This window comes from Callorhinus ursinus, unplaced genomic scaffold (genome assembly GCF_003265705.2).
Source record: "Callorhinus ursinus isolate GAN/ISIS: 27379988/994484 unplaced genomic scaffold, GSC_fseal_2.0 scaffold20, whole genome shotgun sequence".
Taxonomy (NCBI): Eukaryota; Metazoa; Chordata; class Mammalia; order Carnivora; family Otariidae; genus Callorhinus; species Callorhinus ursinus.
Window position 1 is genome coordinate 10175172 of NW_027397082.1, and position 25826 is coordinate 10200997.

Sequence of the window (25826 nt, forward strand, 5' to 3'; positions counted from 1 at the left end):
ATCCAGTTTCAAATTACTCATTTAAAAATGTATTTACTGAGTAACTATAAAATAGAAAGTCTTACTTTGACAGTATTTGAAAAATTTTAAACACCAATATAAGAAAAGACTTCAGGCATTCCTTTGAGGTTCAAATACAGCCCTCTATGAAAAAAGGCCCTTTTAACTTAACTCAGTCTTATTTTTAAGTCAGGGAAACCATAAAAATTTAGTAAAAATTAAATAATTCTTGTATAATTTATAGCAGTAGGGTATAAAGCCAAATATACAAAGGTTATCCAATTTTCCATGTGTAGCTTTAAGACTGAACCTAATTTTTGTCTGCAGAAATACCAGCTAAAGGGCATAGTTTACTTCCCTAGAGAAATACATGTAAATTAAGTTAAAGACAATACCCAGTAGTTACCTCTTTAACAAGGTGATTAACAGACTGCTGCCCACCTCCAGAACCCCACACACTGTCTTTGCGCTTTCCACCTTTAGACATACTCAGGAGCACAGTAGCCTTGTCCAGAGCAGCTCTACCAAAAAAAAATAAATAACAACAATAAATAATTTTGGCAACTTGGACATGCTTGAGGCTGACCTAAAAGCTTTCATGTAACCTAAAAGCAACCTAAAATTCAAAAGTCTTTTAAAAAACTACTTTTTAAAATAAAAAGTTGGGAACAAAAAAAAAAGTTTCTTTTCACGTTAATGTTCTCATACTCTCTTCTTTTTTCAGTCAACAAAAATCTAACCTTATTACAAATTAATCATCTGAGGAGAAACATTTTGTGTAAAACTTAACTTTTACATAGATCTATGCCTTCCCACCAGGGCAACCATTCCACTCGGATCTGAGAAGTCCGAGAAAATTAAGTTAACATCTACACCTGAGAAAACCTAACACATGGCTAAGACCAAATCTAAGTTTCCACAAAGTTATAAAAATCACACAGGATGACTCCCAAATATTACGTTTAGCCTAAAATTATACCAAAGAACAAGAGTGGAAAACATTATTTCCTAATACTACTGTAGCAGATAAATATAAAATAAAATTGAAAATGTGGCTCCTTTGTTAAAACTGTCCATCTTACTAGAATATTAAATAATTACAGAATGTAAAAACTTGAACAGACCTTAAATATTCTCAGTCCAATCGTTCCATTTTATAAATAAGGAAACTGAGGCCCAGGGAAGAGTGGTTTGACATAAAGGTAGCTAGGTTTAGCTAATCCCAAACTTCTACATTATAGTACTGTCCTCTTCCTGTTATATCATGTCAACAATCTCTCAATTTTGTTTTAGCAGTGAAGAATGCACACAAATGACAAACACAATGTCTGATTAATCCAAATGTCATTTCAATAAAATCCTGTAGAATTTTCCCCTCTTTTGAAATTCTAAGTAGAAAAATTAATTTACTTACCTAGCCTGTACACAATCTACAGTTCCTTTGTAACTATCAATATAGGTATTACATAAAATTCCATCTCCAACAGCTCTAGCAATAAACTGGCCCACCAACTACAATAAGAAAAAAAAAAAAAGCTATATAAAAAAATCTAAAACCTTTATAGGACACAATTTCTAAATGCATAAATGATGAAGACTGGCTGAACTACACAGTCAATATCCAAGATATACTGGAATATTCAAAGACATCTATTTAGCACCTGCTAGTTATGCTCAGCATTCTCTCCCACAACTCACCCCTCAACATCTCTGCACACTGCCTGAAACATAGTATATCATCAAAATTGTTAAGCCAATGGCCTAAATTTAAGAGAACAAACAAAAAAATGGGACTAGGTTTTCTCAAAAACTGATTAAAAGAATTTACTGTATGGAGAAAACTTGGTGTAGAAATTTCTGTCTGAAAGTATATTCATAGCATTACTTCTTTTTGTTGTTGTTCTTGTTAAAGTAGGCTCCATACCCAATGTGGGGCTTGAACTCATGACCCTGAGACCAAGAGTCACATGTGTTCCACAGACTAAACCAGCCAGGCACTCCTTTTCATAGCATTATTTCTTATAAAAATTGGAAACGACTTTAGTGTCTAACAATAAAGGTGTGGTTAAATGATACATAAGATGGTACATTATGTGGCCATTAGGAAATACGTTTACCACATTTTATGGTGTAAGAAAAATTAAGTTTATAAAATAGCATATACAGTATAATTCCATTTTCTTTAAAACAAAAAAATGCAAGGATATATAAAAACCATACATTGATATATACCCACAAAAAGTAAAATAGATTTAACACCAAAATGTTAACTGGTTATTTTTGCTGGCCTTGCTTCCTTTTGACCTTTATTTTTCAAAAATTCCATTATATGAATTTATGTAATCATTTTTTTAATATGAGTACTGCTATAAAAAGAAAAAAAAAGGGGCGCCTGGGTGGCTCAGTTGGTTGGGTGACTGCCTTCGGCTCAGGTCATGATCCTGGAGTCCCGGAATCAAGTCCCACATCGGGCTCCCTACTCAACGGGGAGTCTGCTTCTCCCTCTGACCCTCTTCCCTCTCGTGCTCCCTATCTCTCATTCTCTCTCTCTCAAATAAATAAAGTCAAAAAAAATAAATAAAAAGCTTTAAAAAAAAAAAAGTCCACATCTGAATCATTGCTCAATACCTTACACAGACTACTGTCTGATATAGAAAAGTATAACAGAAACAGCACTTAGGAATTAACCTACCTATTCCTATTCCTAAATTAATGTTTAAGTAAAATGCTCCTACCTTGATTTAAAACTTTGGTTAAGTAAATAGCAACAATTTCACACATTTTCAATTTCAAACCAGAAAGTCACATTATAGTATCAGCATGTATTAAATCTAATAAAAGTATAAGGCTTTGAGGACAGAATCTAAATAGAAACATAAATTCATAATTTTCTAATTATTTTCCCAAAGCTACAAAAGGGTACAGACTTATTATTTTTATAATAAACATCAGTCAAGCCAAATCAATCTTCAATTTTAACAATCTACATATTTTTGAAATCCTAGCTCATACAATGGCTTAACCACATGTAACAGAAAATATACAGACAGCAAAAAAAAAAAAAAAAAATGACCTACAAACTATACAGAGCATGGGTGGAAAAGCAGGATATAAAATTATAGTATGATGAAAACTATATTAGAAAAAGAAAAGAACAGCTAAACAAAAATACACTAAAATGTCAGAGGACTATTTTTGTGTGGTAAAAAATATGGGTCATTTTGTCCTCTTTATCTACTAAAATTTCCTAGGAGCAGGTATTATTTCTATAATTTGAAGTGTAATGGGGGAGAGAATGAATAAAAAGAAGAGTCATACAAACCTGTGGTGCTCTAGGAGTATCCAATGCCAATTCAGGTAGATCTTTCAATAATTTGTCAAATGATTTTTCTACATCATTTGTGCTCATTACTGTCCCACAAAGGTCAGAAAGAAGCTTAGATGTCATTTCTCTATGACTAGCCTTTCCCTCCAATGCCAAGGACACTGCCAACACTGGTACTCCACTTTTCATTTCACCAAGATTTAAATCTCTCAGCATTTCCTATTAAAAAAAAAAAAAAACTAACTGAAAAGTATATGTCACTGCTTTTAATTCAATATAATTTTATTTTTGAAAATTCAGCATTTTATCCATATATCCTTACCTTTTCCCCTTTGGAAATAATCAGAAAAGCAGTCAATTTTGTAGGATAAGATAAATACATCTTTCTGTACATCTAAATTAGATACTGATCCACTTTGTCAAGCTTTTACTATCTGAACATCACTAAACTCAAGAATGTGAATTACAGGGGCGCCTGGGTGGCTCAGTTGGTTAAGTGACTGCCTTCCGCTCAGGTCATGATCCTGGAGTCCCAGGATCGAGTCCCGCATCGGGCTCCCCGCTCAGCGGGGAGTCTGCTTCTCCCTCTGACTCTCCCCCCTCTCATGTGCTCTCTCTCACTCTCTCAAATAAAAATAAAAATCTTAAAAAAAAAAAAAGAATGTGAATTACACCTAAAACAGGATTAAACTATATATTCCTAGTAAGTTTGGTGTTAGGAATTATTTAATCCTGTGTCTTATAATTTTTTTTTATGTAAGTAACCTCTATACCTGACATGGGGCTCAAACTCATGATCTCAAGATCAATAGTCACATACCCTTCCAACTGAGCCAGTCAGGCGCTCCTCATTTCTAGGAATATTCTATGAATATTTGTGGTGAGACTCATTTTACATTATCGTTTTATATATATATATATATATATATATATATATATATATATATATATATATATAATCTACTTTTCCTCAAAGTTTTCTCTTCACACTAAAGCTTACTTTATACTATTCATATAAAGTTTAAAAGGAGATCTTAAAGTATTGTTTTTAAGTGGAATTATTTCTTTAAATGCTGGGATTAAGTTAAAATTTCCTATTAAAAATGTAATAGCAGCTGCTAATACTAACTACTGTATATAATGTATCAAGCATTGTAACAGCCACTTTAGTTTCTATTATCTTATTTAAGACTCAAAACAACCCTTTTCAGGGAGGTATTGTCATCATACCCAAAGCAATGAAAAGTGAAGTATTTGCTGAGGACATATAACTGGAGTGGCCAAGTTGGAAGTGGAACACAGGCAGTATGACCCTACAAGCTATTTAGAGGGTCTTCCTTTTTACTTATAGTTCTCAGAGTATTTAAACCATGTTATACTACTAAAAGGGTGCCAAAACTATTGTCACAGCCACCTAACTGGTGTCCTGGACTGGGCTTGAACAACTAACTCACTGCTTTTAAACATGATACTTCTCCTTTCTGGGAAACTCTTCAACCGTCTTACCCTGACAAACTTCTTATCATTCTTACATAGCTCAGAATCATCTTTTCTATTACTCTCCATTTTATGCTTCCATAACACTCTGCTTATAGTACTACTCAGTTAATAAATACATAGTATACCTCTAGTCCCATGCTAGGTAGATAGGATTTCAATAGCTTACCCTTACAGGACTAAACTCTTCCTCTAAAATAGAAGGCTTCACATTATATATATCACGACTGAGCTTCATAAGGGCAGGAATCACCTATTACAAATTCCTTCACATGGTATGCACTGAAAAAATATTTGTTTTATATTTAAATCCTACAAATCTAAGGATGTCAGACCTCATGGTATCAGACAAACCAAGAAAGCCCAGTCTGAAGTATAAGAGCGTAAATTATAAAAGCCTTTCAAAGAGTTGCAATTAAAAAAAATAAAATAAAAAATAAAAAGAGTTGCAATTTTAGTACTTTAAGTCCAAAATCCTAGTTAGGTAGTTTTATTTTACCTTTTTAGATTTACTTTATGAACAATTCATAACACAGGAAATGTTTCAAAACACATGCAAATTATGTTTCAAAAACACATTTATTCTTGGGGCGCCTGGGTGGCTCAGTTGGTTAAGCGACTGCCTTCGGCTCAGGTCATGATCCTGGAGTCCCGGAATTGAGTCCCGCATGGGGCTCCCTGCTCAGCAGGGAGTTTGCTTCTCCCTCTGACCCTCCCCCCTCTCATGCTCTCTCTCTCTCTCTCACTCTCTCTCTCAAATAAATAAATAAAATCTTAAAAAAAAAAAACACATTTACTCTCTTGGTTTCTGTTTACATTCTTATTCAAATCTTTGTATCTTTGTGTTCTTTTTCTTTTGGGCAGAATACAAAGATAAATTTTATCTTAATCCTGAGCATTGAAATAAATGTCAAAAAAGAACTAAATCAGTCATTTTTAACCGAGATCCCTGAAGAGGTTTGAGAAGATCCACAGATGCTGGAAATTGTTATTATTTTATACACTATCAATTACAAAAATATATAATTGCAAAAATTATTAAAATATTACTGTGCCATTTTTCAGGGAAAGAAATGGCATATAGCCCTCATCACATCCCAAATAGGAAAGAACTAATCTATATTACGGAAATTTTACTCCATCATAGAAATTCATTTATGCAAAAGAAAATGCTTAAACTTATTCAGTGATCCAAGATCATTTTGGATATGATGTTCTGCTTTTAATAGTGTTTTCTTTACTATATTAAATAAATCATACTTGCAATTTTAAACCTACCGCAACTTCATTAGTATCTCCATGCTCAAAATATTCCTGTATGATTGGTGTTAAAGTCTTCTCAAATGCTGTTTCATCCAAAGGCAAAACTACAGTTTCATAAACACAGTTCTCCTAGGAGGGAAAGGAGGTGAAAGAGTTATAAATTAATGAACAAAATATTCATATAAACTGAAATCTGTTTTGTTTCTTACTTTATTTTTTTTTCATGTTCTTAGAAATATTTCCATGTCCAACAATTAGCTAAAATAGATAAGTATATACAAACAATATGGAATAAAAACAATCTAACATATACCCTGGTAATTTCCCGTCTAAAATTCTCATCACCATGAATTATCTCATGCAAAGACAGTACTTTAAAAAAGATGTGACAGGGGCGCCTGGGTGTCTCAGTCATTAAGCGTCTGCCTTTGACTCAGGTCACGATCCCAGGCTCCTGGGATCAAGCCCCCGCATTGGGCTCCCTGCTCAGCGGGGAGCCTGCTTCTCCCACTCCCCCTGCTTGTGTTCCCTCTCTCGTTGTGTCTCTGTCAAATAAATAAATAAAATCTTTAAAAAAAAAAAAAAAGTTGTCATAATGTCTGGGGTTTGTTTCAAAATAATCCAGAGCATGGAGGTGTGCGGTGCATGCAGGGGAATACAAGAGGAAAAATAAATGGAGGTACAGGATAAAACAAGACTGACCATGAGTTATTAATTACTGAAGTTGGTAAAGCCGGGAGACAAGTACAAGCATGTTCGTTACACTATCCTACTTCTGTATAAGTTAGAAATTTTCCATTAAAAAATAAATATATATATATGTTCATTATAAAATCTATTAAAAATTTACATGCTCATGGATGGACCTAAGTGAAATAAGACTGAGGAAGACAAATACTACATGACTTCACTCTTATGTGGAATCTAAAACAAAAACAAATAAAAAAAGAATCAGACCTGTAAACACAGAGAACAAACTGACAGTTACCAGAGGGGAGGGGCAAGATTGGTGAAGGGGAGTAGGAGATACAGGCTTCCAGTTATGGAATGAGTAAGTCATGGGAATAAAAGGCACAGCAAAAGAAGAAAAACAAAATTTACATTCTCAACACTGAAAAAAGATAGTCATGTTCCCAAAATAAAATTTACCATAGAATTACCAACCTGAACAGTAATATTTTAAAAGGAACCGAGTATCTATAACTCTTTTATGATGTTCAAAAGAATATATATTCTTCTCAATTATCATTACTATAGAAACCATATTAACTCAACAGAATTTATTGAAAAATAGTCAACTTGGGGGTGCCTGGGTGGCTCAGTTGGTTAAGCATCTGACTCGGTTTCAGCTCAGGTCATGATGTGATGGGTCTTGAGTTCAAGCCCCACAGTGGGCTTCACACTCAGCAGGGAGCCTGCTTGAAGATTCTCTCCCTATGCTCCTCTCCCAATCTCTCTCTCACATAAATTTTTTTTTTTTAAATAGTCAACTTGGGGCACCTCAGTGGCTCAGTCCATTAAGTGTCTGCCTTCGGCTGAGGTCATGATCCCAGGGGTCTGGGATTGAGACCACATTGGGCTCCCTGATCAGCAGGGAGTCTGCTTCTCCCTCTGCGCCTCGCCCCACCTCAAATAAATAAATCTTAAAAAAAAATCAACTCAATAATCCTAAGTAAATCTGTAAAGACCTACTTTTAACTCACTTCAGAAATGAAGTGAAACTACACATATATCATTATCAGTTCATTTGGTTTCCTAATCCAAAATTTACCTAAAAGTCCAAAAGGACTGAGTACCTGTATGATTTAGATACAGATACTAATGTATACACACACACACACACACACACACACACACACACACACACTACAAATCACACATATGTGATCTGACAGCACAGAGTGTAGATAAAGAATGTTATGAGTAAACTACAGACATGAAGTCAAAAAACTTACTAGCGTTTTAAACATAAGATTAAAAAAATAAAGTAAAACACTGATACCTGGTCGTCGTCATAGTTAGGATCTTTCACATCCACCTCCTCCACATCATATACCTGTCCAGGTGTACCCCAGACACCTTTGCCTCCTGCACCACCTGAAGAAGTTTAGAATTGAGAAAGAACACAAAGTTCATAGTTCATAGATTTTAACTGAAATCTGAAATAATTCTAGATATTCAGACATTAAGTAACAGTTAAAAAACTGCATTTTAATTTCTATGCCAGTTTTTTTCTCCAGTTGAATTATACTTTAAACCTTTTTTCTTGGATCACTGCTTCTTCAGTAATGATTAGATATTATATATTTTATAACCTATTTCTAAAACATCAAGTTGAAATAGCTTATAAAGTTAAAACTAAAAAGGCAGATGCTTTAAAATGAGAGCAAAAACAAAACAAAAAAAGATCAGAAAACTAGGTATATCAGGGACCCCAAAAGTGTGATAATGTAGCTGAGCTCTAAATTTTATTTGATATTTCATAAGACCAAAACAAAAAGACGTATGTTGAGCCAATAAGATGTGGCATAGGAAACTCAGTAAGGGTGAAATCACTTAACAAAGAAGCACAGTTTCCACTGTAAGTGTTTCAAAGTCAAATACTCTTTAAATATAATAGTAAACATTAAACTATACTTGACAACTGGCAATATGTTACGAATAACTAAGCTATTTAAGCACTAACTGCACTGATCATTATTTCTCTGTATTTCTATTCACAAACTAACCAGATGAAGTTTAACAATCCCAACTTTCAAACTAGTTTTTCTACATAAATTTATTGAAATATTTTTATAACACTTAATAGATTACATTATTTTTAAGGAACTTTTCAGTATCACCAACTTTTTTTGAGATTTTATATCAAGACTAGAGTAAAACAGAATCTGATTATTAGGATTCATTTTGATCTAACCAATGGTTGTAGAGCCATTCAACAAGAACAACAGTTTTTGACCAATCAAAAAAACATTTTACAAGAATCCTAGGCTATAAATTGAAGTTCACACCATTCAGAAGCTGTGAAATCTCCAAATTATATCAAAACCCTACCACAGACCAAAGCTAACATCCTTCATCAACAAATACTTATCTACAACTGCTAGTCACTACTCCAGGCACTGGACATAGCAGTGAAAAAATGGACCATTCCTAGGGTACCTCAGTTAAGTGTCTGCCTTCGGCTCAGGTCATGATCCCAGGGTCCTAGGATGGAGCCCGTGTCCCGCTCCTCACTGAGCAGGGAGTCTGCTAGAGGATTCTCTCTCTCCCTCTCCCCCTGCCCCTCCCCATACTCATGCTCTTTCTCTCAAAATAAATAAAATCTTAAAAAAAAAAAAATAGGTCATTCCACTCCAGTATCCACAAGAGAACTGAAGAGAACTCGGGGGGGGCGCGGGGGAGTCTCACTGGCTCACTTGGTAGAGCATGCAACTCTTGATCTCGGGGTTGTTAAGTTCGAGCCCCATGTTAGGTATAGAGATTACTTAAAAAATAAAATCTTTTAATAAATTAAATTGAATGAATGAAAAGGAAGAACAAACGAATGAACTCGGAACCAGATCTACGAAATCATTAAAATTCTGATCCACTTATTACCAATCTAATTTATATTTATCCTATATTCTTAACCAAGGACATAATTACATTCATTAAATAGGTATGATTAATTGTTTTTAACTTTTATTTATTAAGTAATCTCTACCTGCAATGTGGAGCTCAAACTCATGACCCCGAGATCAAGACTGACATACTCCACTGACTGAGGCAGCCAAGTCCCCCAGGTATGATGATTTTCTGACCCCACTTTCAAGCAAAGTTAGTGAATACATGCACAATTCATAACTGTACAAAAAAAATCCATGTGTATTTTGCTGAAAAAAATAAAGTTCTGCTCAAGAAAACAACCTCCTCCAGAAAAAAAGTTCAACTTAAAAAAAAAGTGGGATGCTCCCCAGATTATTACTTTGTAAAAACATACATAAACCATAAAATCTTACATTATCATTGTTTAAATTTCTTGACTTCCTAGAACAAGGAAACCATGGTTTAAGTATCAGGTCATATTGTTTTCTATTTGTTTCTTTGGACATGGAATATACCAACCTTTCTTTGGTAGTCCCCTTCCTTTCCCAGATCTGGATCTCCTATCTAGCAACCTTCCCTTTGGACTGGTTGGTACAGTTACTCCACTTCTAAGGGCTTCACTTCCATTATCACTGACTGAATCGCCTCTGCCAGAGTCCCGGGATGAGTTTTTCCTCAGGCGCCTTTTTGCCTTGGCATTAATTCTAGCTTCGTTAATGGAGGATGCCGAAATCCAATTTCCATTTATCTCATTTTTTATTTCTTCAGTCCCAGCATTTTCTTCATCACCAGAAAAGAGAGAGTCGCTTAAATTATCAGGATCTTAAAAAGGAAAATGAAGAAAGAAAATACTACGTAAGTACTTTAATCATCCACTGTTACACCAGTTATCATCCTAAGTTATATTAGGTTGAATCACATGAAATTACTGTTTTTTAGGTAACAGTCACATATTGGCAATTTCATATGATTTGATCTAATAAATGACAACTAAACAGGATTACTTTTCACATTATCACGGAAAGTAAACTAAGTGAATTTTGGTCAGCAGAGTTTAATGAAAGCATATTATATGTTCAGAAAATAAAATCTATGTTAATATACAACCACACATAAAACCTTTAGACTTTTGTGAGCTAAGAGAGTTAAGCAATTGGAGATAGTAAGAAAATACTAAGAATCTTGAGAGAAGAAAGATAAACTATTATTTACAGAATGCCTACTAGCACTGTGCTGGATGTTTTGTCATTTACCCACAAGTTTGAGAGCTATTTATTACATACAGGATCATTAATACAGATAAGGAAACTAAGGTTGAGAGTGTTTAAATAACTTCCCAAACAACTCATGATTAATTACACTTAGGAAATATTACTAATCCAAAGAGCCTGAAAGATATTTGGCAAATAAATGATCTGTTGAGGATTCATTGCTTTCAAAGGTAAAGCTTTGGGGCGGGGGGGAGCTTGCTTTCAAAGCTCTAATTCACCTCTCCAAACTTGACTTGTATCACGTATCATCTTCTGACAATCTTCCAGGCTACATAAAATTTATACATTATTCCTTGAAAGACAGCAACATATTTGGAGTTTCAATGGTCCCGTTGAGAATGTCATCCCCACTGCTCTTTTCACTTACCAAAATCCTTTAGGATATACTCGAGTTTTATTTCCTCCATAAAAACTTCCCTAACAATTCTAGCCACAATAACCCTAATGCCCACACGCCATTCATTTACATCACGGAAACCACTTTATTTCTAATTTATGTAGCAGTCTTGCTTTTCCAAGTAAGTCATAAGCCTCAAAAGAGGAACCATGCCTTTACCTGTACTTCTCTGTACTCAGCACCTAACAGAGTATCCTTCATACTATCAACTCAAATATCTGTGGAGATCAATGGCATGGAGACAGTTGGCTTTGCTCTGAAAATTTTCTAAGTCAGTGAACTACTGATTAGTTACCCTTGAGCCAGAGTTCTGTTCATTATGGCTAACTCAAGTCAGAGTTGAATCCCTCAAATGGTTTTACATTTCCTAAATGTAATTAGACTGTGTCAAGTCCATGTGTATAGGTTTTAACATGTTTTAAGATAATATGTTGAAACTGAAAATTTTTTAAATGAACATATAAAAAACAAATGTGTTGAAATCTTTATAATTCTTGACAAAAAGTATAAATGTTAAGAACATTCTGGTAATCAAAAAACAAACATAACAGTAAGTAGAGTCCAATTACATCATTAGTTTCCTAGTCTCTGTGCCTTCAATCTTCAAACCATATCCAAACTGCATGAAAACTGATTTTCTAAAACATGCCCCCACTGAAAACTCTTTGAAGATATTCCCACTGGGTCAAAATAAAGTTTAAACTCATTACCTTGTAACTTAAGATCCTTCATAATCTTGCCCCTGCTTACATCATCAGAGTAATCGCTGACCATTCCCACATTCAAATGGTCAGAGCTTAAACTTGGTATCACAGGTAGTGATGGGGGGATTAGTTTAGCAGAGAAATACAGAATATATTAGGAAAAAAAGAAAGTATAAAATGGAAGACCAGCAGAGAAAATGTTACAATAATCCATTCACTAACTAACTGAAAAGATCAAGGGTAATAACTTTGGGGTAAATAAGAAAGTGACGCTCAAAGAAAAAATAAGGAGCTTTTAAACAGAAAAAGCATGAAATGTAGTCTTAAAAAAGTTTTTAGACTAAGACAGGGAAGTTAGAGTTAGAGGGTGAGTTTGAGACATCATCACAACCACCATCATAACTAAACGACTGCAACTACTGGTAGCAGTAGTAGTCACAGCAGTAGTGCAACTTCTTTTGTCATTACCCTCATCGTTGTTACTACTAGATACCAGGTTCTATGCTAGGCACTTTACATACATGCTCTATAATCTTCACGAAGCTCTATTATGAAGCTGTTTATCTTCAATTTACAGACAGAAGATGTTTCATAGAAAAGTTACGTATCTAAAAAGGATTGTGGCCAGGATTCAAATCCACATTTAAATCTCAGATGATTCTAACTGCAGAAAATACAGAGCTAGAGTACAGCAGAGTAGTGACAGCTAAAGAGACAGGACAAGTGAGTGATTATAAAGACAGAAAAGCAGAAGAGTTAAGAGGAAGGAGAAAAAAAGACCAGAGATCAGACAAGTTAGATGGAATTTCAAGTAAGAGCAGGCTGTTGAAGAAAACATGAAACATATTGCTTTCATTTTTCTATAATTACGGAAAACCACTAAACTCATCCAGAAGATAAAGGACATCAAATTACAATTAAATGTCACTTTAACAATATTTTTCTTTTTTTTTGTTTTGTCTTTTTTTTCAATTTTATTTATTTATCTGAGAGAAAGAGAATGAGAGATAGAGAGCACGAGAGGGAAGAGGGTGAGGGAGAAGCAGATTCCCCGCTGAGCAGGGAGTCCGATGTGGGACTCGATCCCGGGACTCCAGGATCATGACCTGAGCAGAAGGCAGTCGTTTAACCAACTGAGCCACCCAGGCGCCCCAAAATGTCACTTTAAACTGTCACTTGGAGTACTAAAGTATTCAATTTCAACATATTTCCCACAATTTTCATCTATTTTAATATCCTTTCAAATATGTTCATATGACTGCAGCAGAACACATCTAGGTATATTTTATCTATTAGCTTATTTTTAACCCATGTTTCTATCAATTACTTTTTTGTATTTTGCTATTCATACTTTAGTTTTTTTTTTGTTGTTTTTTTTTTTTTAAGATTTATTTGAGGGCTCCTGGGTGGCTCAGTTGGTTAAGCAACTGCCTTTGGCTCAGGTCATGATCCTGGAGTCCTGGGACCAAGTCCCGCATCGGGCTTCCTGCTCAGCGGCGAGTCTGCTTCTCCCTCTGACCCTCTCCCCTCATGCTCTCTATCTCATTCTCTCTCTCAAATAAATAAATAAATAAATAAAATCTTTAAAAAAAAAAAAAGATTTATTTGAGAGAGAAAGTGTACACACGAGCAGGGGGTGCAGGATGGAAAGGGAGAGAAATCCTCAAGCAGACTCCCCACTAGCATGGAGCCCAATGCAGGGCTCAATCCCAGGACCCTGAGATCTCCTGAACTGAAATCAAAAAGTTGGCCACTTAACCGACTGAGCCATGTAGGTGCCCCATATTTACCTAGGTTTTAGGGTTCCATAACCACTACTGATCTGACTTTAAGAAAACCAAAATACAAAAGATAAAAAACCTGAGTACATAATGTGGTGACTTCAAAATTGTTTTCCACTGTGTACTAATTCCCCTTCTAAATCCTCTGGTATCTCAGTAGTAACCAATCTAACTTACAGTATTACAGAAGCCAACAATCAAAATTTTTTTTTTTTAAGATTTTATTTATTTGAGAGACAGAGAATGAGAGAGAGCACAAGAGGGGAGAGGGTCAGAGGGAGAAGCAGACACCCCGTTGAGCAGGGAGCCCGATGTGGGACTCAATCCAGGGACTCCAGGATCATGACCTGAGCCGAAGGCAGTCGCCCAACCAACTGAGCCACCCAGGCGCCCAACAATCAAGTTTTCAATTAATGGTCCACTGATTGGCATAATTAGAATTAACAATATTAACACATTTCATTTGTTACATACAAAATATGTGCTATGGGCATGACACATATACACTATAATTTCATTTAATCCTAACAATAAACCTACAGAGAGGGCATTTGTACCCCAGTTTTATACACGAGAAAACTGAAAGTCAGAACAAATAACCTACTTCCCCAAAGTAACAGACTAATACAATAGTCTGACTTGGGACTATCTGCTACAGGAAGAATTTACAGCAAAGGTCTGTCTTAGGCCCATCCAAGTATTAAAGAACTACAAGTCCTTTATACTAAGGTAGTTCTGGTCAGGTATCAAGAAGAGGGTTCAAAGAACTAGGACTTGTTATAGACAGAAAACAAAATATATAAAAACTTAAGAGTCGTGCCGTCTCACAGACATATAATGCAGGTCAAATATGTAATTTTAAATTTCCTAGTATCCATATTAAAAAGAAACAGGTGAAATTAATTTTAATATATTTTATTTAATATACTAGATGTTATAGACTTTGAACAGAGAGTCAATATAAAAAGTTATTGAGGTCTTTCACATGTATCATATGACCTCACTGATATGAGGAATTCATCTCAGGAAACAAACTGAGGGTTGCTGGAGTGGTGGGGGGTGGGAGGGATGGGGTGGCTGGGTGATATACATTGGGGAGGGTATGTGCTATGGTGAGCACTGTGAATTGTAGAAGACTGATGAATCACGGATCTGTACTTCTGAAGCAAATAATACATTATATGTTAAAAAAAAAAAAAAAGAAAAAGATAGCAGGAGGGGAAGAATGAAGGGGGGGAAATCAGAGGGGGAGACGAACCATGAGAGACTATGGACTCTGAGAAACAAACTGAGGGTTCTAGAGGGGAGGGGGTGGGGGGATGGGTTAGCCTGGTGATGGGTATTAAAGAGGGCACGTTCTGCGTGGAGCACTGGGTGTTATGCACAAACCATGAATCATGGAACACTACATCAAGAACGAATGATGTAATGTATGGTGATTAACATAACATAATAAAAAAAAAGTGCAATGAAAAAAAAAGGGGGGAAGTTATTGAGGTCTTTCATTCATACTAAGTTTTAAAATCTGGAATGTGTTTGCCCCTACAGTTCATCTCAATTCAGACAAGTCACATTTCAAGTGCTCAATAGCCACATGTGGCTAGTAGCTATCATACTGGGCAGTGCAGAAAAGCAGCAATTATTTATATGTGAAATATATTCTTAAAAATATACTCTTACCATCCCCACTTCAATGAAGCAGGAATATGATGCCCATTTATAACCCTAAAAACAAGTATTCACATAGCTATTGTATATAGCAGCACCAAAATAATCAATTACTGCAATAATTTTTCCAACTCTAATCTTCTAGCACACTTTAAATCAGGCTTATAAATACAAAATGGCAAGAGGTTTCAACTTCAAACTGTCTGTTCAGATCAAAGAAAACTATATAATTTGTACATAATGAATTATTCATTGAAAAAATAATACTATAGTATTAAAAAATGAAGTATGATAAATATATTTAAATTACAAAACAGTGATCTTTTCAATACTAATAAAATTATAAAGCAAAGAATTATCTAAAATATACCAATAGGAAAAGCTCTCACCATTCAGAATATCGCAAAATCCTAATTAAGATTATTGTGAAAGTTATAAACACATTTTAAGTTGTCTGAAGTTACTCAACATTTAAACCTCTATTCCACAAAACCATTTTTATGATAATGTGCTATTGAAGCATCATGGAAAATCAAGAAAAATACCATAGGTAATATAATATATAAATTATTAATTAGGAAAGAGATCAAAGATACCAATAATAGTTTATATTATAGAAATGACTACCTCATTTGAAAATATTAATGAACAGGTTCACTATTCTTCTCCATTCTGTTAAATACAGTTTATTATAAATAGTAGAGAATAAGAATGTATGGAATGTGAAAGGATAGGCAGAAAAATAAGGACATGTGAAGAATTTCTATAAAAAGAATAAAACTGGGTGACTCCGGTTAAGCGTCTGCCTTCGGCTCAGGTCATGATCCCAGTCAGGCTCCCTGTTCAGCAGGGAGTCAGCTTCTCTTCCTCTGCCCCTCCCCCCAGCTTGTTCTCTCTCTCTCTCTCTCTCTCTCTCTCAAATAAATATTAAAAAAAAATCACAAACTTGATTTTAAAAATATAACTCACTTTCTTGTAGTATGAATAAGATGGTTTTTAAAGTAAAGATGGTTTTAATACTATGTTTTCTAAAATTTTGTAGGACCTCAAACATGCTCACAATACAGTCAAGGTTGAAAATATTCTTACTTACCTGTGGGGTTTACATTCAGTATTTGCTCATTTTCTATATCCATTGTTCCTTAATGTCACTTGCACTGATTAAATTACCAATGGAAGTCTTCCCTTGGAATCTGTTTCCTTAAAAAGAAAAAAGTTTCAGTATCTTCCAAACTGACAAATTGAATTTAATCACTGTAAAAAAAAAATCAGCACATAATTTCATTTTTCAAAAAAGAGCTCTCTTCACTTTGAAAAAGTTTGCCACTATTAACATTTAGTTTCAATCTTCCTGACAAATATATCTGGGTCCAAAAAAAAAAAAAAAAAAAAAAACCCCATGTTTCTGAATGTGCCAAAGCACCCCTTTAACTTGGAAGTAAAAGATGTATAAACATATACATGTTTATTTCAAATTAAAGCAGTATATACATACTCCAAATTTTTTAGGACTACCAGGACTCATAATTAATCTGATGTACATAATACTGGATAGTTCACTACCAATGAATTGTAAGAACTACTACAAAATGGGGTGTCTGGGCGGCTCAGTCGTTAAGCGTCTGCCTTCAGCTCAGGTCATGATCCCAGGGTCCTGGGATTGAGTCCCACATCGGGCTCCCTGCTCAGCGGGAAGCCTGCTTCTCCCTCTCCCACTCCCCCTGCTTGTGTTCCCGCTCTCGCTGTGTCTCTGTCAAATAAATAAATAAGATCTTTAAAAAAAAAAAAAAAAAGTACTACAAAATGCAAGCAACAGTTTTGATCAAGCATATCACATGACTTAATTTTTCACACTACAACGTATCTGAAGGCAGACAGGTCTGCCATTTCACCACCTAGGTGTCCATAATTAGTTATAAGACTTTGAGACTGGGAGAAATTTTTATAAATGGTGTTTTCTACAATGAGAGTATTATTTTCATAATCTGAAAAACCCATTCTTTTTTTAATTTTTAAAAAATTTTTTAAAGATTTTATATTTAAGTAATCTCTACAGGGGCGCCTGGGTGGCTCAGTCGTTAAGCATCTGCCTTCGGCTCAGGTCATGGTCCCAGAGTCCCGGGATCGAGCCCCGCGTCGGGCTCCCTGCTCGGCGGGAGGCCTGCTTCTCCCTCTCCCACTCCCCCTGCTTGTGTTCCCTCTCTCGCTGTCTCTGTCAATAAATTAACAAAATCTTTAAAAAAAAAAAAAAAAGTAATCTCTACACCCAATATGGGGCTCAAATTTACAACCCTGAGATCAGGAGTTGCATCCTCTATAGACTCAGCCAGCCAGGTGCCTCCCCATTCTCTCAAAAAAATAAAACAAACAAACAAAGCCCTTGCCTTTAAAAAAGAAATAAGTACAATGGCATTAGCATCTCCGTATTATAGACCTCAGTTTCAAAATGGCTTAAAAATTATTAATGCTGAAGGTCTTGATGAAATCTTATTTAACTTAGTGATATAAATCTAACGTTACTTGAAAGACTATCAAAATATATTTTGATGAAAACTATTACCAGAAGGTATAACCAAATGATTTTAGAATCTCTCTGTAAATATTTTTAAAATAGTTTTACAGTACTTAAGCATTCATCTGTTCAAGTCATACAGGTTAGATATAAGCCCTCCCAATCACAATCATTTCACTAGCAGTGTGCTTTCAAGATATAAAATGAAGGGCGCCTGGGTGGCTCAGTTGGTTAAGCGACTGCCTTCGGCTCAGGTCATGATCCTGGAGTCCCTGGATCAAGTCCCGCATCGGGCTCCCTGCTCAGCAGGGAGTCTGCGTCTCCCTCTGACCCTCCCCCCATCTCGTGCTTTCTCTCTCATTCTCTCTCTCAAATAAATAAATAAAATCATAAAAAAGATATAAAATGAATAAATTAATGAAAATTTAATCATAATATATATGATGCCTCCTGGGACTCAACTTTTTTTTTTTAAGTAAACTCTACGCCCAATGTGGGGCTCCAACTCATGACTAGGAGATTGAGTCACATGCTCCACAGACTGAGCCAGCCAGGTGCCCCTCAACTTTTAAATTCCTTAATATAAACTATTTTAACATCTTAAAAGTTTGTAGTCCTTTGATCCAGAAAAGGGTATTATTTTGTAAAACAAAAATAAACACACCTTAATGCTACAATGATAAACTTAATATGGCATAACCCTTAGGCTACCAGGATGCTATCATACCACTTAAGAAAATAAGAAAATGGTGAGACCACTCTCCAATTCTACTAATAAACAGACTTAAGTGATTCTATATAATGATTTTTCAATATCATAATTTCCACCAACTCTGGATTTAGGGGAGAAAAAATGACCCTTAAAGATATGTATATAGAAATTCATATAAATATATAAACAAAAATGTTTACAAACCTAAGCATTTAGTGTTCTCCATGTCTGAAAATGCCGTATCTGTTTCATTTTACATGAGTTACATGTTACAGGAAAGTGAAAATGTCTTATGGATGTGTATGAGCTTTTTAAACTAGAGTTACATTAAAAAGTCTTTTTCATACTTGATGCAAGTAGAATCTTTTGAGAATACTTTCTGCAGGACCTAGCTACTAAAGGAAATGAATTATAACTGATGTTTATAAAGCCTTTTATAATTCAGAGAATTTTACAGGCATTATTTCATGTACCTCTCAGAACAACCTTGAGCTATTTACTCCACTTTACACACAACTGAACAAATTCAGAGAAGGTAGGTGATCTGTCCAAAGAGAGACAGCAGAGACAGCAGCTCAATGGAAGAACCAGAACCCAGACCTTCTCAATCCAGGACTGCTTGCACAAGTTCAAGCCAAGATTTTAATATCCCACAAGAAGATTCTTTTTTTGGGCTAACAGAAGCTTATTAAAACACAGACTCTTGTATCAAATCTTTAAATACTACTTTCCAAACACCAAAAATAATATTTATTTTAAACTATTACACAAAAGACATTCATTTGGGCAAAGAAAATTATTAGGTATGACTATCATCTATAACTTACCATATTTGGTTTTTTTTTAAGATTTTATTTATTTATTCATGAGAGACAGAGAGAGGCACAGGAAGAAGCAGGCTCCCAAGGAGCAGGGAGCACGATGCGGGACTCGAACCCAGGTCATGACCTGAGCCGAAGGAAGACGCTTAACCATCTGAGTCACGCAGGCACCCTACCATATTTGTTTTTATTAAGTAATCCTAACTAGGGGGAAAAAAAAAGCCTCGTGTCTTTAGGCAATGATAACGCAATCAAGAACTCAGTCACACTTGATAGGAACACAGACATTTTAAGAATTTAGAGAAAGATAAAAAAAAAAAGAATTTAGAGAAAGATAAAGCTACAATGCATGTTTTTCCTCCCTTCAAAGTAGTGGAGCTTTTTTCCAGTTTACTTAACAATCCGTAAGATTTTTGCCCCAAACTTAGCAAAAACAAAGCAAAAACTCTAAACGCCACATCCTTAAAACTAAACAATAAAATTAATTTTCAATAAGAAAGCAAAAGTATACACAGAAGTTTGACAAAATTAAGGCTAACATTAAAGCTTTCATTTCTTCAATGTGTTTTACAGAAACATACAATCAGAAGTATTCAAATGTCATGACATTCCCCCAGGAGATAGAGCCTCACCTTCCCACCCTCCACCCCCCCCCCAAAAAAAACCTGTTTCCTGAAATATACCTCATAAACCACTCTGAGTTTCTGGAGTCAAGTTTAGACCATATGTTAACCAGAAAATTATTTGTATTCATTCCAGAGCTCCAATCACAGCTCATTAGCAACTTAAAATAAAATCAGCTAAAAGTATTCAACCACAATGATGCAAAAGCAAGCAGTACAGAAAATATCAAAGTGTCATTTATTTTCGCACTCCCAGCAACTATTTTTCCTTTCTCATGAGTACAACAGAAGAACCAATCAAAATATAACTCCAAGATCCCTGCTGAGATAGTTAAGGAATTTAAGAAACCTACAATGAAGGAAGGTTAAGGACATAAATACCAATAATTAAATTTAGAACGCATCTGCAGTGCTCCCCTTTTAGAAAAGTATACGGTGGTTTCTAAAAAAAAAAATTACATTAGTAAGAATGCCAAAATTCTAAAACTTAGAGAAGTAAAAATACAAGTAAAAACAGGCGGTGACTTTTTTTTTTTTCTCCCCACACGACGCTGCATTTTTGGTCGTTTTAATCACTGCAGATACTGCACAGTTGCTGGTTACATAGCCAGTTCTCACAAGGGCACGGGAGACGGGAGATACTGACTTCTGCAGACAGTTTTCGAAGCTCTGGGGGGAGGGGGGACACACGACCCCTCTTCATGTACACTGCAGCACCAAACTGACGAATGCCGCAGAAACGGCCGGCCTGCGTTTCACAGAAAGAGGGCTCCCTTCCTGTCTTTGTTTTCTCTGGGAGATTTTCACTTAAGACTAAAAAAGCGACCCTTCGCCCGAAGTCCGCGCAGGGCCGGGGAGGCGGGCAAGTGTCCGCCTCCGAGCGGCCCCTCCCGCAGCGGCGGGCCTCCCTCTCCGCAGCGGGCGCAGGCCGGGACCCCGCGGGCCCCAGTCCAGGCCGGCCCCGGGGGAGGCTGGGCCGGAGCGGCCGGGCCTGGGCTCCCGAGCGCGGGCCGAGGTCTGGGAACGCCGGGCCGGGGCCCACCAGGGAGGCCACGGGGGCGGGGAGGGCGCGGACCTTCCTCACAGGATTTCAGTCAGGCCAGAAACACGCCTCCCAACGTCCCCCCTCAAAGTAAAAATGAAAACTCGGCCTTCGCGGGGATGAGGAGCAGCCCCTCGCTGGCTAGCGCCCCGCACACCCGGCTAAGCGGGGAGAGGGTCCGGGAGGGGGCGGGCCGGCGCCGCCGCGCTCCGGGGCCCGCCCTCCGCAGCCCGGGGCGTTGGGGCGGCCGCGGCCCTGCTTGCGGGGCTTGGAGGAAGAAGTCGGGACCCCCGCCCACCCGACCTGGCCCCGACCCGGCCGCGGCCTCAGGCCCTCTACCCGCCCCCCCCCACAACGTGCGGCGGCCTCCGAGGAGAGACGGGGCTGAGGGAGAGAGCGCAGTCGTTCCAAGCGTGCGAGCCGCCTCACTGGTACTGACCCCTCGGGCCGCCGCCGCCGCCGCCGCCGCCGCCGCCGCTCACCCACGTCCCTAGTCCGCCGGCCCAGACCCCGCACCTCAGCTTCCACCGCCGCCTCAGAGCGCCTCTGCCCCCTCTCGCTCTGTTTGTTTTTGTTTTGTTCTACCCAGTAACACGGGGGCGAGAGAGCGGCGTTTATTGGCCGAAGCGAGGAGGTCCGCTGGCCAATCGTGATGGTGGAGCGGGAGCTGAGAAGGAAAAAGGGAGGGAAGTGAAACGTGGAAAGCTGGGCAGGGGCGCCAAGGGGCGCATGCGCGTCGGGCTCCGGGAACTGGCGGGAGTGAGAGCCGGGCGGGAAGCTGGGGGCGGGAGCCTGGGAGGCGCGGCAGGATACAAGCGTAGGCGATAGGGCAGTGCCTTGGGGTGAGGACCAGGCTGAGGCTGCCTTGATCTCACTCATTCCTCTCCCAGGGCAGTCAGCAGTCCCAGCTAAATGCTGAGCTTCTGGAGGGTCCCTGCCTCCATTTCCAGACGCTTCTCAGGCGAATACCCTTAATCTCTACGGTTACTCCTCCCGCGGGTCTTCTTCACTCGGCTCCTACTCTGTACACTAAGAACTTTATCTCAGTGAATGCCCTCATCCCTTGAAGATAGAAATCACTCCCATTTCACAGATGAGGAAACAAACGCTCAAAAACTCTTTGAAGTCCCTGTGCTAATCGTGGCTAGTTAGGCTCCTGGGATTCAAACTCCCACAGTCCCACTCCAAGACTGGGGTTCTCAATCATGGCTATAACTTCTTTATTGAAACCTGTACCCCGGTACCCCGCCTGGCTGTTGTTGGTGTCTTTCCTCCTTGGCTGCATTCTCTTTGGCTTATCTCCCTTCCCTATCCCCGGAGGAAATGACCAGAACCTTCTGCTGCCTGTGCTCTCAGGAAAGGATTCAGCCATTATCTCTGGTCAGATTTTCCGATTGTCTGACGTGCAACACCTGAATTGTCTGTTAGTCTTTCAGCAGCCAAACTGCTTCCTCCGCCACCAGGGAGCTCCTTCCCCTGACTTAGCCCTTTCTGCCCAGTCACCCTGCCTGAGAGTCATCTCTAATGGTATTATTTCTCTGAACAACAACAACAACAACAAACACCCTTTCAGGAGCCTCCCATTGCCTGCCTGGAGCGTCAGCACCTCAGCCAGGCATTCAAGGCCCCCCAGTGTGACTCTCTGGCCTGACTTTCAAGACTTTCTGGCCATGTCTGCACAACCTCCCAGTCCACACACCCCTTTGGCTGGAACCCACTTGGACCTCTCACTGTTTCATATGCGTCCCCACCTCCTGAGGGTTATCATATCACCTTGAAATGCCTCTCTTAACCCCCATCTCTGCCTGGTACAATCCTGTCCGTGCTTCATGGCTCTCCCGCGCAGGCTTTCTTGAGCCTCCTGACTCGATGTGAATTTCCTGTCTCCTGATTCCTACCAGGAATGACTTGTACCTCTGGGGACACCGAAACATTCTGCCTGGCATTATGTTATGAGTCCCTGTCCTAACTCTTCTCCCCGTTAGACTGGCACCTTCTTGAAGGCAAGGCTTGTGTCTTACTCATCTGTTATCATTGTAGGTCTTAAGAAGATGCCTTGCACATTTCCTGTACTGGTGCAATAAAGATACTTTGATCTGAGTTCACAAAGTTTCTCAGCATTTCCTGCTCATCCCCACCTCCTGGGCAAGAGCCTCTTGGCATGTCCAGCGTCTGAATTAGCCTTATGAGTCACTTTTACTTTTTTAAAAACAAAGCTCCCTGGTCACTCAGTTTGGTTTTGTTTTTGTTTTCTCCATCACCTGCAGCTGTCTCCTTTTTTTTCTCTGACGTGGCTCATGGATCCTTCACGGAGCAGTAACTGCTGGCTCCTTTTTTTCACCCATCCACCTTTCTCCACATTTTTCCTTTTCTCCCTCCTTTTCAGTTCTTTACTGTTTCCTTCTTCCTCCCTGCCACCAACCTCCTCTGACTTTTGCTGGGTTCTTTCATTTACTCATTCATTTAATGCATTTATTAAACACCTATGGCATATGCAGGCTGCAACGGGCAAGCACCTGAAGATCTACGAGATAATAAAAGAGAGGGATATGATTACCCATATTTAAAAGCCCCCCGCTAAAACAACCTAAAGCTTTCAGAAAATTACCCCAAAAGAACCCATTATGGAGTAAAATGTTCATATCCTTTTTACCCACCATCTCTACACATGATGTTTGACATCCCAGGACCCACCTTAGAGAATGCCCCTCTAGCTGGGTTTGGTTGACCAGTTTGACCCAGACCCCCCCCCCAAAAATGGGATTCTAGTCCTAGTTCCCCCACTAACTACCTGTAAGAACTTCTTAGGCCTCTGTTTTTTCACCAGTAAAATTCAAAAATTGGGTTTAATTAGTAGTTCCCAAGATATTTTCCAAAGAACGTGAATTTTGTGGAACTTTAATAGATATCATGAAAAATATGTGGGAGGGACTATTCCATAATCAAATCAACCTGTAAAGAAATTGTTTTAGTAAAGTTAAAGCCGGTTTTTGGGGGGGCCCCAACTCTTCTCAGTATTTTTAATAAGCTAATGAGCCTTGAGAATCTTGAAAGACCAGAGTAGGAAGCTAAGTAACACTCCCCAACCTATTTAAACACAGAGGTTTTTTTTCCGCAAGATATCCCAGAATCAGTGTTACTTAGAGACCAGTTTGGAAAATATAGATGACATCCACTATCATTAATATTCCTTCCAGGTGTATTAAACACTGGCCACCTGCAGCTTTGCTAAACATTAAAAAATAAGAAGCTGAAAAATAGAAAAGTATCCAAGTATCAGGAATTTTTGTCCATCAAATCAATCTGCAAATATTTATTATGTGCCTGTTCTGTGAAAAACACAGAGCTGATCCAGCTGTGTTCTTGGCAAAAGGCATTATGTTCTACCTTAGGGTAAGTAGTGTCTGAAGCATAGAGCTGCCCAGGCCTCTGGGCCACAAAGGGCACTTTCATTTCACATTTTAATTGCTCACAACCTGACTTTCTGTTTCCTAACGCCCTGTGCTTATGGGCTTATGAATATTTAGCTGTTGGATGAGAGAAAAGGAGGAAGCCCTTCATCTTAACTCATTCTATCCAGAATGATGGAAGCTCGACTTTTATTTTTAAGAATGACCCATTCCAATTTAGGAGAGGATGGGCCACCACTGTTGCCTAGGATGAGACAGCTGTTCAGAGGTGGCAACAGAAACCGTGCTGTGTGATCAGGTAGACATACATGATGTCTCTCCTCTTCCCCGTAGCCCTCAGGTTTATTGATTCCTCGAGGGACACCAAGAGTGTTTAATTTGTTAGGGTATATGGGGGTGTGAGGGTGGAGGGTAGTTTCTAGTTTTTGCCCCTTAAGACAGGTTACTGACTGCGTCTCTAGCTAGCTATGTTGCCTTGGGTGTTTCACTTCCTCTCTGGGTGGATTGAATGCCTCAATCTTGTACCATCAAAGGAGTTGGCTCCTGCAGGGAGTCTTGAAGGAATCAGTTCAGTTCTGACACTATGATGCTGGGCAAGGCGCTGGGAGGGCACCACCAGAGTCCTGGTAGTGGGGGACCAGAGATGAGACAGTTTGCCACTGGTGACAGGGAAGAACTAATCACCAGGCGTGGACAGAGGAACTATCACTCTCAGCCCAGGGGCTTTCTCTGAATACAAAACTTGGATAACCTCCCTTCCTGCCACCCCAAAGGCAACACTGAAGGCTGAGGTAGTATTGGAAGTACTGATGAGTTAATGTCAGTCAAAGACTTGGAAATGCACAGATGCTAGGCAAAAGACAAGCACCTCAAATTACCATTATTGCCCTCGGAACTTTCAAGGCCTTTTCATTCTTTGGGCAAAGCCCCATCTGAGAACACAAGTTTGTTAATAAGCTCTGTTCATGCCCTTGCATAAGATCGAGGAGAGGCCACCTCTCTCTGGGGACCGAGGGAAGCCTTAGCCCACTTCCTTAAGAAGAACTTTCAGATACCATTGTCGTTTGCAACATCTCCTTGAGCTGACATCTGCCTCCTAGTTCATCAAACCAAGGACTGAATTTTAGGAATTCCTATAAGGCACTGGATTGCTCTTTAGCAGAAATGGTAGAAGACATGGAACCTGCTCTGAAGAAAGAGAGAGTTGTGTAA

At 38.3% G+C, this 25826-nt stretch overlaps 1 protein-coding gene across 3 annotated transcripts in view; it reads right to left on the reverse strand.

Moving 5' to 3' along the window:
• Positions 1 to 21879, reverse strand: part of PDCD4 (programmed cell death 4) — a 28809-nt gene extending 6930 nt beyond the window's left edge. The window contains exons 1-8 of one of the 3 annotated variants that reach the window (XM_025880755.2): positions 21687 to 21879; positions 16588 to 16694; positions 10193 to 10495; positions 8088 to 8182; positions 6101 to 6214; positions 3323 to 3544; positions 1415 to 1512; positions 407 to 521 (exon numbers count right to left, since the gene is read on the reverse strand). In XM_025880755.2, coding sequence (XP_025736540.1) covers positions 407 to 521; positions 1415 to 1512; positions 3323 to 3544; positions 6101 to 6214; positions 8088 to 8182; positions 10193 to 10495; positions 16588 to 16630 — 990 coding nt within the window. In that variant the 5' untranslated portion in view covers positions 16631 to 16694; positions 21687 to 21879. Of the gene's footprint in view, positions 1 to 406; positions 522 to 1414; positions 1513 to 3322; positions 3545 to 6100; positions 6215 to 8087; positions 8183 to 10192; positions 10496 to 16587; positions 16695 to 21643 lie in introns of all 3 variants that reach the window. The other 2 variants (XM_025880754.2, XM_073904210.1) reach the window with 2 other exon arrangements.
• Between the last annotated feature and the right edge of the window lie 3947 nt (positions 21880 to 25826).